The 16248-nt window shown below is 43.8% G+C and overlaps 3 protein-coding genes across 3 annotated transcripts; 2 read left to right on the top strand and 1 right to left on the bottom strand.

Moving 5' to 3' along the window:
• Positions 1–2058: 2058 nt before the first annotated feature.
• Positions 2059–2772, top strand: N7510_011861 (uncharacterized protein; the record flags this gene model as incomplete). The annotated part of the gene is made up of 2 exons (XM_056983785.1): positions 2059–2124; positions 2149–2772. Coding segments are annotated over 2 exons (690 nt in total), but the record flags the coding sequence as incomplete, so codon positions are not given.
• An 8185-nt stretch (positions 2773–10957) lies between these two features.
• Positions 10958–11521, bottom strand: N7510_011860 (uncharacterized protein; the record flags this gene model as incomplete). Its single annotated transcript, XM_056983784.1, has 2 exons — positions 10958–11156; positions 11253–11521. 2 exons carry the CDS (start codon positions 11519–11521, stop codon positions 10958–10960), a joined length of 468 nt encoding a protein of 155 aa, XP_056827945.1.
• Positions 11522–13114: 1593 nt separating this feature from the next.
• Positions 13115–15556, top strand: N7510_011859 (phosphoketolase family protein; the record flags this gene model as incomplete). The annotated part of the gene is made up of 1 exon (XM_056983783.1): positions 13115–15556. The coding sequence occupies one exon, from the start codon at positions 13115–13117 to the stop codon at positions 15554–15556; it is 2442 nt and encodes an 813-aa protein (XP_056827944.1).
• Between the last annotated feature and the right edge of the window lie 692 nt (positions 15557–16248).

Below are 16248 nucleotides of genomic sequence, written 5' to 3'. Positions count from 1 at the left end.
AATCACTGGCTACTTCGTTGATATTGATTGGGTCTATCGTGAGGTGCTTCTTGGGTTCAAACCTCTCTACGGTGCGCATACAGGTGCGAACCTAAGCAATGTTGTTCTTGAAACTCTAATAGATCATAACCTTCAAGCCCGAGTATTCGGGTTAACAACGGACAATGCATCTAACAATAAAACATTGTTTGATTCTCTCCAACAGGATCTATCAGATGAAGTTATTATTGTTCGAATCCCATGTCTTGCTCATGTTATCCAGCTTAGTCTAAATCAGCTCCTTGATCGCATTAAGGCAGTTCCACTAAATGATTTAGCTGAGACGAAATGGACAGAGAAGCAATCAAGATTAGCTCATTTGAACGCGCAGCATCAGAACCGTGAGATATCTTTTACATTGAACAAGGTCCGTTATCTTGCGATCTATGTGAACGCAAGCCCTCAGCGCCGGGAGACGTTTTACAATCTCCAGACAACAGCCGTTAAGCTTGTGCCTATCCAAGATGTGAGAACTCGATGGAATTCTACATTTCTGATGCTTCGCCGGGCAAAGCGTTTACGTCCTGTCTTTGCGCCATTTTGTGCAGAGTATGATTGCGAAGAGATGTTACTCTATGAGGAGGAGTGGCGTCAAGTTGACTATCTACTTTGTATCACTGAGCCATTCTTTGACTATACAACTCAGCTATCAAAGACTCGAGATGTAACTGCGCATTATGTGTTCAAGATTTACAACAAACTCTTTGAACATCTAGAGCAGTCGATGAAACAGCTACGACGCAAGCGCGTGCCATGGAAAAAACAGATGCTTCACGCACTTGAAGCAGGTCGGTTAAAGCTTGATGAGTACTACTCTCAAACTGACGACATTCGAGGGCATGTCTATGCAATTAGCACAATGCTAGCGCAAGTGAACAAGTTCAAATTTTTTCTTACAAAGGACTGGGATCAGAAATGGCGCGACACGTATCGCAAATCCTTCCAAGAAGCTCTGATTTCATACCAAGAGCAGCTCTCAACCCTCAACCAGTCCTCAGATAGCTCCTAAATGATAGCTCGGCTAGGATCGAAGCTTGATAAGATGTTAGACGAAACCAACGTTCAACCAAGCACAGCTACTGATGAAATGACTCAATATCTTGATAGTGGTATGTTTAAACTAAGTCATTAAGGATGATTCTTACTAACTTACAATTAGATCCTATTCATATTGCGCCTCTTGCATTCTGGAGAGAGAACCAAGCTCGCTTCCCAGCAATTGCCGCCCTTGCGCGTGATATCCTCTCATTCCCTGCAACAGGTGCAGGCGTTGAGCGGCTCTTTAACACTGCTCGGGATGTCTGTCATTACCGCCGAGGGAGGATGAAGTCTCATACAATTGAAGATTTAATGATGTTTCTTTGCACTTCAAGATTTGATATCGAAGAACAAGAGGCGAAGCTTCTTGAGAAGTTCTTCTCTCATGATGAGATAGAAGCGGCAAAGGAGGAGAAGGATGAAAAGCTTGACGAGATTGAGGTCGAGCCAATTAGTGATGCTGAGGAACAGGATACTACAATTGAGGAAGCGATAGAGGTAGATGAGGTTTTATCGGCTACGTTTGAAGAACCGTCTCGACGTGAATCCCAAGTGCCATTACCACGGAGCAACACCCTAGTGCGCGCGTCAGGACGGAAGCGAAAGAGTCGAGAAGATGATATCTTTGAGTACCATTAGTTAGTAGTATATGCAATTGATCTAAACTCCACATTTCATTCAATATTAACAACTTTATTTCAAAACTAAGATGTTAGTTCTGATTCAACTGTAATAGGAATACTCAATGTTACAGCCAAAAATTGCATAATTTATGTAGCCATAGGCCTGGGCGTGTTTGCAATGTTTATAACCCAAGTTGGGGCCCCAGACCCAGTACTGGGTCAGACATTATACCCCGGACCCAGTTCTGGGTCGAGGACTCTGACCCAAAACCCAACCCAGCCCGGGTTGGGTCCGGGTTGGGTCCGGGTTAGACTGGATCATGCGGAAGTCTAATTGTCACGTTCTGGTCTTCTAAGCATGCCTACAAAGCCTACCCTCATTTTCGTTCACGAGGCATGGCACACTTCAGAATGCTGGGCACATGTTGTCTCACTACTACAACAATAGGGTTACGAGTGCATCGCTCCCCAGCTCGACTATAGCGGTACAGCGACACCACTTGAATCTAATGCGAGCAGCATAATTCAGATTCAAAATTTAATCATTGCGGCCACTACATCAGGACAGAATATGGTGCTGGTGAATCACTCATTCGGTGGCGTGGTGGGCTGCAGTTCTGTCAAAGGTTTCACTCAGAAAGAACCTTCGCGGCTGCGTTTTGGATCGGGGGAAGTTATCGGATTAATTCAACTTGCGGCGTTTCTGTTGCCTTTAAATTGCTCTCTTTATGATATTATCGGATCTGCATCTCGGGAACCTTGTCACCATCACGGCCCAGAAGGCTGGGAAATAACCGATAACGGTGATCCTCAGTTATTATTTTATAATGATCTGATGCCAGTGGACCGCGTCTTTTGGGCAAGCAAACTAAAAGACAGTCATCTGCGACATTTCTTGATCGAGCGAATACCTACGCAGGTTGGGCAGATGTGCCAGTTTGGTATCTCCATTGCACAGATGATGCTGCCATTCCAGTTCAAGTGCAAGAATCACTTGTGTCTGAAGCAGAAAAAGCGGGTGCAACTCTGGCTACAAGATACATTAAATCAGAAACTGAATGGATTTTACAGCTGTAAGAGGTCTCGATGGCAGACTTTACGATCTTTCCCTAAGAACCACAAAGTCGGAAGGTGCAGCTACAATCATCACCAGCATGGTTGATCCCACTATCGAAGGTGAGCTCTGCCCTTTTGCTGATTTACGAAAGCGAGAAGTGATGCTTGCTACTAACATCAGTTTTCAACATATCATTCCTAAATAACAGCGACTTAGCCGGCGAGGAGCTACATAGCGATATATTGGAGGACGGAAACTGGATTCTTCATTGAGGGCTCACTGAGAATCTTTTTGGCGAAAGGTTTGTCATCTAATTCTTAATTAATATGCGTATTGAGCTGTGGTCTCGCGTCATTTTTCGAAAACGCTGCTAGTATCCGTTCACTGAACGAAAGGTTTTCTCCGGAACTGTTGATCGCAAATCTTCAATCAATAGTCTTGTTCAACGCATATGGATATGCTCTTCGAAAGATGCCATATTTTTGCGCCAAGTGCCATTAAGGCAATTATAAAAGGTTGGTATCATGGCCATTCGTGAAAAACAAAACTTGCCAAATTTGAAAATCAACCAATGCGATCGATGGAGAGAACAGCATGCATTTCCATTATGCATTCTCTGAGGAAGATGAATCACCACAATCATTTGTAAGGAGAAGGCGTTTCTCGCCTCTTTTCAGTCTCCAGTGATTGCTGGGTCGAATAACATCAATACAATCGTGGAACAGCCATAGCCATTTTCGAGCCACTCTTTCAGAGATTTCATACGCGAAAGGATCCCAAGCTTCGCCCCAAATGAACATACCCGCAGCTTCTTGCTCTTTTCCACAGGAGCCAAAGATGTGGTGACAAAGCTCTTCAGAGGCAGTCAAATACTAATATCATGCTGCTTGTTTGTCGCTTGTGCTGACTGCTGCTGGAGCGGTAGACTACAAAGTGATTGGTCACATCACGTGACGTGCTAAGACGCATTTAGGATGCATTTACTGTATTGAGACTAGGCTGAGCTTATCGTTGGGTCGCCTCTGCTAAGACGTCGTCTGAATCCGGTCGACGATAAGAACTCACGTAAGCTCCAGAACGAACGCCACTCAAAATATACGAGTCGTTTTCGGGTAAAAACCCCGCATTTGTATCTTCGGCTTGGTCTTTTTCCAAATCTGGATGGCTTTGAGACACAATAAATGAACCGCGTCCTGGCCTCGGACACATCATGTTCACTTCCTGTCGATCCCTTCAGAACGAGTATTTTCCGCCATGGAGATAAGTCAAATGAATAATCCCATGTTTTGGCTACCGCCGCAGCCCATCGATTCTTGGCTACCATACAACCAGAATGTTAGAAATCCTTTTATTAATACAAATGATGTGTGGTCGCTGAACTGCCTCTAGGACGATAAAGATCCTTTTGATCTTATCACGGACCAATCATTCCTCACTACAGCGATCTCTGATATTGGTCAGAAGTGTGAAACCCCAAGACCGAGCTCTCCTACAGATCCGAAAGCCCCGCCAAAGTGAGCAAAATAGCCACAAATTTGCTTTATTACATAGCAACAAATGACCCATTTTGGTGCCTTTGCAGGAATACCGATCAAGTTGAGAGCCATAACAAGGCTCGCCCAGTGCAGGAAAATTCGACTGAAAATACCCCCGGCTTTCCAGCCAACGCGAAGAAGAAATGGCAAGCTTCTCAGATTCACAGGCAGACCGTCAAATCTCAAAATATCAATCAAACCACGAGCCTGGATAGAAAAAGGATCCAAAACCGATTAGCGTACGTGGTACGATGCCTAGTGAAGACAAAACACCGCTAATAGTTGGTTCAGGCAAAAGACATTTCGCCAGCGAAAACAACAATACACAGAATCTTTGGAAAAACACGCGAAGGAACTAGAGGAGCAGCTCGGTCATCTTCGAGAACAGAATTGTGAACTCGAGCGGTCTTTGTCATCATACTGCCGGAATCAGAGTTCGAAGTCACGAGGAAACTCCAAGTGTGTCATGTGTCGTCACATGATGAAACTTTGGAACAATGAGATGGTATGTCCGGGGCCAATCCTACCAGACTGTTGTGGCGAACAGTAGGACAAAAGTGAAAGGAACGTAACATTTGGAAGGTCGACCTCTACCTGGTACCAAAGTAAATGCAAATGGGAATATCTCACATGGACAAAACAGGGTCTATAAACCAACGGAACCACTGAACTTGCCAAAACCGTGTTATGTGTTTTATTTCTTGAAGAATTCAGAGCTCAGGAAAAATGTCATAAGTGGAGAATTTGAAGGATCATCTGCTGTCCCTGTCTTCACAATTTGTAGGGAAAAAACAGATAGTTAGTAAGAGTACGATGAAATCTTGTCATAATTGTCGTATAGTGACAACCTAAACCAAACCAAGTGAATTGAATTAAAAAAAGATATCCGACAACCGCTCCTGGAGTTCCTTTCGTAGTCGGTCATTAGCGGAATGGTCGTTTCCATCGATGAACAAAATTCAACTTCAATAAAGACGAGAAAGTTAGATTGCGATGATATTTTTACTGAGGCTATTGTGACCAGGCATAAGGGAACCACGCATACGGGACCGCTGTCTCGGGAACCCGTCATCCGTCATGCTGGCATTCACAATGCAGACTTCCATGATCCTGGTAACTGTGACCGGGCGTCTACCAAGGAGAAATCCAGCAGAGATCAGGAAGTCATATTGGGTACAGTGGTCGACAGGACATCGAAGATGGGGAAGGGAAAGAAGAGGGAGAAACAAAGAGAACTATCTACAGAAACAGAAATCATATCACGTGCTCAAGGTACAGCCTCAGGCTGGTCACAGTAACTCCGACATGATTGCGTTTGAAGACTGCGCTTGACAGTTGAAAAAGGACATGGACTGTTGTAAATAAATAGAGACACTTCCTCTGTCTCTGCTCCCCTTTCTCAACTTGATCTCCCGTCGACTACGTACTCAAATTGAATTCATTATTGGTTTCCTTTCTTGATCTGACATCCGGTCATATATTCTACAAGACCAGATCAAAGGCTGTCAATCTGATGATTCGATATCAGGGGCTCGGGCTAGGATATATGCCTCGAAACTTGATAAAATCCTTGCGCATGCGTCTAGATCTCACCAGGATCAAGATGAATTAGCACAATTTCTCGACAGAGGCAAGACATATCTCTATTATCTATTTGCCCCTTTATCTCGTACTAACCCTTTTAGTTTATCTAGGCTTAGTGATATTGACACGTACACAATTCTGGAAGGGCCATCGACATGAGTTTCCTACCCTAGCATGCGTAGCCCGCGATATCTTTTCTATCCCGGCACTGGTGCTGGTGTTGAATGGCTATTTAATTCAGCCCACGATCTTTGTCACTACCACAAAAGCCGTCTGAACCCGGCCACTGTCTAGGGTCTTATGCTATTCAGCGTACAACCAATTTGGGGATGGGATAGGGACAGCCTCAGTTATTCCAGTCTCTCGAAATCCCGGAGGGATGGGGATAGAAAAAATATTACCTCATATCGACGATGTAGACTCTATTAGTGATGTTGAGGAAGATTAAGAAGCTCTTAGACAGTTTGTGAAGGTTGTAAAGAGACGAGAGAAGGTTGTATCTGAAGACGAAGGTGATTAAATCGATGTTAGTGAGGATGATGATTATTACGGATTACCCGTAATTCAGAGCAAAATACGCTATCGGAGGACAACAAGATTAAGATTAACTTGAAGTGATCGAATAAATAATAAGTCCTTGCTTCTGTCTGAATAAAGCCACACTCTTATTCTAAAATATTACTAGATGAATACCGAAGCTATTGTATAATTCGGCATTGATTTATCCTACCGCGTATTATGGACATGATTGACAGTCCATAGTCAGAGCCGCCTTGTCTATGTCCGCCCATGGAATAGGCGACTCTGTTCATGGAAGAGTACTTTATCCTTCACTGAAACAACAGTGTATGACAAAAAAAGAAACAATGAAGGGTTCCGCTTTCTTCTGACATTCACATATAGTCATTTGGGACAGTGTCGTTTAGTGGGCCTACGGGGTATAATAATGCTAATACGTGAATATATTCTAGCTAAATCACTTCTGAATGCTATATTCATAGTGTTTTGTATACCACTCCCTCACATCACGTAAATCACACAGCCTCTTCAGTATACTTCTAATAACGCTACCAATATTACTGTTGTCTAAAGCACTCCGTATCCCACACGTGCAATGTTTTAAATACCGAAAACGCTGCTGTTATTATCCATAGTGCAGTATAAGTCAACCTGTCAACCAAGTGTGTTCGGCGGTGGATACAAGGATAGAGTGTTCGAGGGAAGACCTGTGAGGTATAATACGCGATAAAAATGAAACCTGTCCGACTACAGCAGATATAATCTGGCCCTTTCTGTCCCGTAGTCAGGAAAGAGGCAAGTTCGATGCCCGACCGACCTGGAGCGCAAGTTCGGAATATTGGCATCCAATGCTACACAAGCTATTATTATATCAATTGCATATGTAATGTGTCTTCGAGAAACTTCAAGCCTCCCTTGTCTTTAACATTACTGCTCAGCGCAGGGTAAGAAATGAGCCAAGGTCAATCTATTCAACTCGTCGAATGTGAAAATAATGTACTATTTGCATCCGAGCTTTATATATGATCCTTGGATTTCACATTGCCACTTGATATAGGATAAGTACCCGGCAAAATAATAGCGGAGTATTTTTAATTAGTTTTGTACAAATCTTTCCTTAAATCTGAACAGAGTTTCTCAACTAGCAACGTGAGCAAGTATAAAATTTCAATTTTTGTCTCCGATAAAGCTCTTTCGGGGTCCGCAAAATTTATCATCGTAGAGGATATGAAATCTGATAGGGCTGTAGGATGTTCAAATTCCATCAGAGTGGCTCTCCGGTGATCCGTCGTCGCATGAAGCAAAGGAAGGATTCTGGACCAATGACAACACAGGTTTTGTTCCATGGATTCATCCCCAAGAGCGCCTATGAGCTGTTCAATTTCTTCTGCAAGCAGGAGCTTTTGATAAACGAATTCATTCAGAGGCTGGGTCAGTTCGAATTTAGCACCAGCAGACCTGCTTCTCGTCCCAGCCGTGGACACTTTCCCGCATGCTTGTCTCGAGTTCGACCTGAACTGGCTGCGAATTTCGGGTTCAGAATGACTGTACTGTGATTCCGAATGCAAGCTGCTCTGATTTGTAAGATTTTTGCTCTTTGGCCTTTCTTTATAGGGCTGAAGGAACTGTTCATGCTGGTGATCTTGCAAGAGCCGTGTTTTTGAAACTCCAAACCTCCACATACAAGCAGAGCAGTAAGCCAAAGATCGATGGATTATTTCGCCCGTAGTAATAACAAGGTGCGTTAAAACGGGAAGAGTAAGTAGAGTCCAGAGCACGAAAAAGACTTTGCCAAAATTGCTCATAGGGTACAAATCTCCGTATCCGATGGTTGTTAGAGATGTGAACGTGAAATAAAGAGACAAAAAGTAGGTCCAGTCCTGATCCTTTTCAGATTGATGAAAAATAGCGGCGCTGACTAACCAAAGGATGAGCCATGCAGCCAAGGAAAAAGCAAAGTCTCTATGTTGACATCGTCGAAAGAAATCAGACTTCATGCGTTGTATATTCAGCATCTCACGTCCTCTCGGGAATTGAGAATTGGTGGTCACAGGATATGATGGATTCTCATAATTTACGAAGGTGCGCTTGACAGGCCACCTTGAGGCGCCTTGTTTATCGGTGCGTGTTTTCACTTCGTCAATTTTGAATTTCAGAGTCATGTTTCTCATTTCTTTTGTGAACAATGAGATAGAGCGGACAACGTGAGCTAGGGCGCTGATTCCTGCAATTGTGTATGGTAATAACAAGCTTCGTCCGAGGTGAGTCTTAGGAACTATATTTCCAAGGCCAATTGTAAAAAGGGTGTAATTTGTGAAATACAGTGCATCCGCCAGAGACCAACCTTCGATGGTACTATATATAGCAGCTCCACCAATAAGAAAAGCAGCGAAAGTGATGGATGGCAAGATGATTCTAATGCATTCGGCCCTCTGTCTGTGATTTTGACTTGCCTGGACGGCGTGCGTGCGGATCGTGTAAACCATGAGTATGATAGTAATAAGGATGTAGAGGCCGGCAGTCATAATTCCATAGAAAAAGCTCTGCGAATACTGCAAGGGTTGTTGTCGCTCAAACCCTGGATTCTGTTGAGAATCGATACCTATGAGGGCGAATAAAATTGCGGCTGATGCAAGGAGACCCAGAGCCGTGACGATAACGCCTTTTGATTGGTTGAACTTGGATATCATCAACGTGAATAAAAAGAATATGTGAGCAGTGACAGCCAAAGCTAATGATAGTGCTTTGAGTGAGACAGCCCTGATAAAATGAGTGTTCCTCAGTTTAGTCCATGAATTTTAGTCCATGAAAGGGGCGGAGATGCGAGACTCACCATGCTGGAGAATGTTTTGAAGATACACCTGTTTTAGCGTCAATTACATCTTGCCATTCCCGAGATACCGAGCAGATGTTGAACATAAGCGCTATGGAAAATAATGCTCCCTGAATATCCGTCAGGTAGCTGAGGGATAAGAAAGAACAGGAAGAGTTACTGCAAGAACAGGAAATCCTAGGGAGGATATCCACCGACGACTGAAGATATTTTTAGAGAAATTGAAAAGATTGATCTTTGAAGCTCACTTTATAAGAAGGGGTTCTGTGTGGGTTGGCATTGTTCATAGCAATGCACAGATGAAGACTTCCAGGTATTTCGCGCCAAAAGATCTGTTTGAAGATGTTCAACATCAAAGTAGTACGCAGATTAATTTGTAAGATCAGACCTTTAAGATGCAATTCGGAGTTAGGGGACAGATCTCGCGAAGAAACGATTCAGTCAACGTTCACATCAACGTCGAGGAGATTCTAGCATTTAAACTCGCATGACATGAGTGGTACGTAATAGTGGACAGATTTGGTCATAATCTAGAGGGTGGTTAAATACCTCTTGACATGATTTACGAACGGGCGGATCACGTAAGCGATTAGATCATATAATTAATCTCTTCAACTATTCACTATGCCACCAAACCGTGCTCAAAATACTCGAAATCGCCAGGAGCACGAAGATTAGATCTTACTTACAGGTCCTTTCGTGAACTGATTTCATTCTCAGGGTACGACGATGGAGTTTTTGGGTTAGGGTTAGACGATACCCACGAATTCAATGACAAGAGTTTCACCTGGGCCAAATCAGTACTATATACGTCGTCACTAGACGAGATTTCTACGCTCGTAGAAAGCTTATACGGCCTGAGAATCGTAAATGGGTGATCTCAATTGAGTGTATCGGTGTGACCAGGTAGACAGATCAAGAAGAAACCATGAAGGCAGCTTATATATTGGGCCTCTTGTGACAAAATCTTACTAGTTAAAGGTAGTATAAGTAGACTAGGAAGACTGTGTATAGTATCCGAACGCAGAAAGAAAAAGGAAGGGGAGGAGGCTGGGGAGCTACATTCTATAATTTTTATGCAGACTCCGCTACTTTGTGTATGTTTTCTTTTCCTCGCGAAATTGCCAAAACTAGGACTAAAATAACTGCGTTCAGCAGAAATATTACAACACTTATCATCGTGTCTAATGATCCAAAAACACGCTCACGAGGCAAGCACACGGCGCTGGTTTGGGTAAAGGAAGGCATTCATTTGGCGTATAGTCTGGAAGTTTTAGACAGCAGCAAATATGCCGTGTTGCTCTATGACCACGCAGGCGTTATTTTTGTATATACCAAAGTGTCCCTGGCCTCCCATTATGTCTCTAGAATTCCATTTTCGAAGTGATAGCCCATTTTATGAAACTTCCTGCGATCTTGGAAACTCTCCGAGTGGGAATCGAACAAAGGTATTGCGTGGCAGCATCAGACTCGACGATCCAGTGTAGAATGCAACAAATCCAGAAACGGCCGGTGAATGCTCCTCCAGTTTTATGTATACGTACACTAGCACCAGGATGCTCTGTGGCGATAAAGCTGGCGATACTCAGAAAGAGGAATGTGTGAAAAAGAAAAAAAAAACACCAGAAGAATTGACAGGTTGGTTTTGAGAGCTGCAATCAAAAACAAAAATGTTAGGATGCACCATATGATTAAATATAAGCCGAGAGCAAATGCGTAGGCCCTGAGGCTACTCCGGTATGCTGCCTCGATGCCAAGGTAAGGAGGCAGGAACATCGCATAGCTGAGCTAAAATGCGCCATAAGAGCAATGTACGGTGGTACCAAAGGTGTTTCCAATTCGAAAATCCATTACTCCAGCGATAAATTGAGCCGTACTGCCCATAAAAGCTGCAAAACCGAAGATAGCTTGATTTGGCCCGACTTTTCCTTCGGGATTTAAGTGGGGAAGTTTACCACGTAAGTTAGATAGGATTTATGATTTTTTTTTTTAAAAATGCTCATTTGGAGTGTAAATCAGCTCACCCAGCTCCACACTCGTAAAGCCCCAAAGTGAGTGTCGTAATCGCAAATGATAAGACCCCTAAGGGGCCGGGATTGGCCAATTTTGTATATTGAGGTAAAAGCACTTGTGATACAGTACTTTCCTCGCACGCCAAAGATCTGGCGAGGGAATTAGACTCACGATTAAAGTGGGTATTTTCCTGTTTTCTTTCGGTCGTCGCCGGCTGTCGGAGATTCATAGCCGGGCCATGTGCTGCTGTGGGCACGGAAGCGCCTGGCTGTTCAGACATAGTAGTTCAAAGTGAATTCAAGCTTCAGCTAATTTGAGAAAGGATGCAATTTTGGCAAACTTGAAGCGTGCAATATTTTGAATTGGTTTGGTCTTATACGCCCTTATCATTTTTCTAACTGGAAAAGCCCACTATGCATATTTGTCAGATGAATCTAAATTATGAAAGTTCACGGGATCTTGGGCGTATTTAGAATAGCGACAGAACTATATGCAACTGTTGCAACTGATGATCATTCAGCGCCCTTTCGGGCGACAGGCGTCATTTGTCATTCTTTAGAAGTATAGCCTTCAATGTACCATGGATCCGAAAGGTGTACGTAAAACGTCAACGTAATTTCCCGTACAAGCCGCCCAGCTCAAAACACGGTAATACGACAAATTACAACGTGATGCTCAGCAACAGTAATTTAATATGTGATTTGATTATATTGGAGTATGATTTGGATCATGTCTAACTTTTTCTAATTTTTAAAAAATATGTGATCTTTACTGGCTCTGATGTAAATACTTACGGCTTGTGTAGTTGTATTTTTTTAGTAATGCAATAAAATAATTCTTTAGTAATGCAAAAAACTGATTCTTTGGGCTTGATTTGCGTGACTTCACATTTATTGTGATTACAGAGTAATCACATTATGTCAGTAATTAAATAAGTCTAACATATTGCTATTGAGATATCAACTTGTAATTTATCGAATTTACTATGTGTGTTGAGGTGGAACGGCGAAAATCGATTCGTATCGCCCTTTTGAGTATTACAGATCGAGTTAGAGTTTTGACATTAAATCTATATTTGTGATCTATGTATTTTTTTAGTAAGTGAACGAACTGCCAAATTCGGCTGCCTGCCATAAACACGATCTGCAGAAACAAAAACCGTTGAAAATAACTAAATGAACACTCTCTCACCAATACTCGCGAGGAAATTGAAATTCATATAGGGCATTATGCCTAAACTGCTCCTTACTTTCAAAGCCCACAGGCTTTGAAAGGGGTAATTTGGGTGCAGTTTTAAAAGGGGAGGGCTCTTAGGAAAGACACCTGTGAACTACAAATTGTTTGCTACAGTGACTATATGAGCCTATAGGCAACAAGGCAGGCTGCACAAAATTACGTGATCTTATGACTCAAGTTGTCATGGACCCGATTGGCGCATGACAGCTCTGAACTCGGAATTGAATAAATTATCCAAATAAAATGATATAATGTGATTCATTGAACTATTGCGAATACTTGGATCAAGGTTTCAGAAGCAGCGGGTAGCTGCAGCACTTCGTCTCGAATCGTCATCGACATTGGAATCTAACCATTTGTATACTGAATCCGGTGAATTCTCCAAGACGAGTAATATGCAGACGTCAGAGTTCATTTGGCCCCTTGGCTCCACTGTGAAGTTTTAATCATCAGATCCTCGTTTGACTTAATTAAATATGCGCGACAATAAAGCTTTGTCTTCCACGCGCTCTCGATCAAGACATAAATGTTCGTATAGTATCTTCGAAAATTTCCTATTCTACTGAGTGATAAAGACTGATTCGCTGAGATATATTTTAAGAAAAAGTCTTGGATACTATAATATCGTACGCGAAAAATGGCATCTAGTGCAGATATCCTGAGCATCAAGGCATATGGAGCTACACGCTCTACGGTAAAAGAAATACCTCTTGATCCAGAAGAAATCCGCAAGACCGACGCGTACTTTCGGGCAAGCATGTACCTTTGTCTTGGCATGCTCTACCTCCGCGACAATGTCCTTCTCAGAGAGCCTCTCAAGAAGGAACATATCAAAGGTCGGCTCTTAGGTCATTGGGGATCTGGGACAGGCCAGTCTTTTACGTGGATTCATATGAACCGCTTGATCAAGAAGTATGACCTGGATGTGCTTTTCGTTTCTGGTCCTGGTCATGGTGCCCCCGGGGTTCTCTCACAGTCGTACCTCGAGGGGGTCTACACGGAAGTTTACTCCGACAAGACTGAAGATGAAAGTGGCATGCAGAAACTTTTCAAGCATTTTTCGTTCCCGGGAGGAATTGGTAGCCATTCAACACCAGAGACCCCAGGTAGTCTTCACGAAGGCGGTGAGCTGGGGTATTCCATATCTCACGCTTTCGGCACCGTCTTTGACAATCCGAACCTCATCACTCTAACTATGGTCGGAGACGGGGAGTCGGAGACTGGACCTCTGGCAACGAGCTGGCATAGTACCAAGTTCCTCAACCCAATCACCGACGGAGCAGTACTTCCAGTCCTTCATCTTAATGGATACAAGATCAACAATCCAACTATCCTTGCACGCATCAGTCACGATGAGCTGTCCTCGCTGTTCGCTGGCTATGGGTGGACTCCATACTTTGTGGAAGGTAGTGACAGGGAAAGTATGCACCAAGCCATGGCGGCAACTCTCGAGCACTGTGTCTTGGAAATCCGGAAATACCAGAAGCAAGCTCGAGATTCGAAGACGCCATTTCGCCCCAAATGGCCAATGATAATCCTACGCACCCCCAAAGGGTGGTCCGCCCCCAGAGAGATTGATGGGAAGTATGTGGAGGGCTTCTGGCGTGCTCACCAGATTCCCATCACTGATGTCCACACAAATCCTTTACATCTGGAGCTTCTGGAAACATGGATGAAAAGATACAAGCCAGAGGAAACGTTTGACCATAAGGGCCGATTGATTCCTGAACTAAGAGCGCTTGCACCCGAAGGTAAGTCTCGTATAAGTGCAAATCCGGTGTCCAACGGAGGTCTGCTCCGTAAACCTCTTGATATGCCCATTTTTCCCTCTTACGCACTGTTGAATATTGATCCTGGCGTCTCTGTTCGCGGGAGCATGGTCAATATGTCGCAGTTCCTGCGCGACGTTGTTGCAAAAAACATGGTCAACTTCCGAGTGTTTGGTCCAGATGAGACCGAGTCTAATAAACTGGGCGAAATATACAAAGCAGGAAAGAAAGTCTGGATGGGAGAATACTTCAAAGAAGATGAAGACGGAGGAAATCTGGCACCAGAGGGCCGCGTTATGGAGATGCTCAGCGAGCACACTTGTGAGGGTTGGCTGGAAGGATATATCCTTTCTGGCCGTCATGGTCTTTTGAACAGTTACGAGCCCTTCATCCACATCATCGACTCAATGGTCAACCAACACTGCAAGTGGATTGAGAAATGTCTTGAAGTTGAGTGGCGTGCTAAGGTATCCTCTCTCAATATCCTCCTCACTTCAACGGTCTGGAGGCAAGACCATAATGGCTTCACGCATCAGGATCCCGGATTTTTGGACGTTATTGCCAACAAAAGTCCAGAGGTGGTCCGGATCTACCTCCCGCCAGACGGGAACTGTCTTCTATCAGTTACAGACCACTGCTTGCGCAGTGTCAACTATGTTAATATAGTTGTAGCTGACAAGCAAGACCATATGCAGTTCCTCAATATGGAAGAAGCCGTGGAGCACTGCACCAAAGGCCTCGGAATCTGGAATTGGGCCAGTAATGACCAGGGTCAGGAACCTGATATCGTGATGGCCTCTTGCGGCGATGTTCCGACACAGGAAGCTCTGGCGGCCACTGCGCTCCTCCGGGAGCATCTTCCACAGCTGAAGATTCGGTTTGTTAATGTAGTGAACTTATTCAGGCTGATGTCGGAACGGCATCATCCCCACGGTCTGCCTGATAGACAATGGAGAGCTATCTTCACTGATGACAAGCCGATCATATTCAACTTCCACTCATATCCCTGGCTTATCCATCGTCTCACTTACAAACGGCCTGGACAACACAAACTCCATGTTCGAGGATATAAAGAGAAGGGCAATATCGATACCCCTTTTGAACTTGCAATTCGGAACCAGACCGACCGATACAGTCTCGCCATCGACGCGATTGATCGTGTTGAATCACTGCGTAACACGGCTTCTAGTGTTCGCGAGAAGTTCATCAATAGTCAGTTGGCGGCGAGGTTGGCTGCATTCGAGGATGGTATTGACCCCGATCATATTCGCAATTGGACTTGGGCCTACCGGAAGAAGGGAAAAGAGTAGGCTGAGCATGCCTCTGCGTCTAATAATTCTTGCTTATTACACTATCGTTCATGCGATTCATTTTTCAGATCTCTATTTCTTGGCAAGCCTCAATAGGAACCGCGCTTCGGTTCGGGTGGGTCGATTCTGAGCCGCCAAAAAGCACTTGTTGGAACGAAAGAATCGGGGGGTCGGGCTAATGCACAGTTCCACAAACAGGGAAGAGGACAAATAGTAAAAATATGACATGCCTATTCGTTGCATTTTTGTATATATTTTCAATATTTCGCTTACAGGTTAGGGATTTCTCAGAATTAAGAGACACAGCCACATCAGGTAAAAACACCGACAATTGGGGATTGCTAAGGACACCCCCGTTTTTCCTCGGGACACCCTTAATTATGTAAATTGGACAATTACATAATTAAAAATATCATGTGATCTGTATCTGGATTTCAGTTTCTGTTACTTACATGACCTTCTTGTATGCCCAAGTTCACCATAAGTAGAGCACTTTTGGGGCGCCTTCTTCTTCTTCTGTATAGGCTCTCCAATAATTTCAATTGCCTACTATTCCGTTTTTTAGGTTTGGGTAATGGAGTCGTAGGTTCCAAGATTAGACCATAATCTGAACCCTGATCAAGAATTGTTCGCCAGAATGGGTGAACGGAATAGCCTGATTATGCTTTGGAAGATCAAAAATTCTATGAGTG

Source organism: Penicillium lagena (assembly GCF_028827675.1).
Source record: "Penicillium lagena strain IBT 129212 chromosome Unknown utg000009l_segment0_segment0, whole genome shotgun sequence".
NCBI classification, from domain to species: Eukaryota; Fungi; Ascomycota; class Eurotiomycetes; order Eurotiales; family Aspergillaceae; genus Penicillium; species Penicillium lagena.
This window is presented reverse-complemented; position numbering and strand designations above follow the sequence as displayed.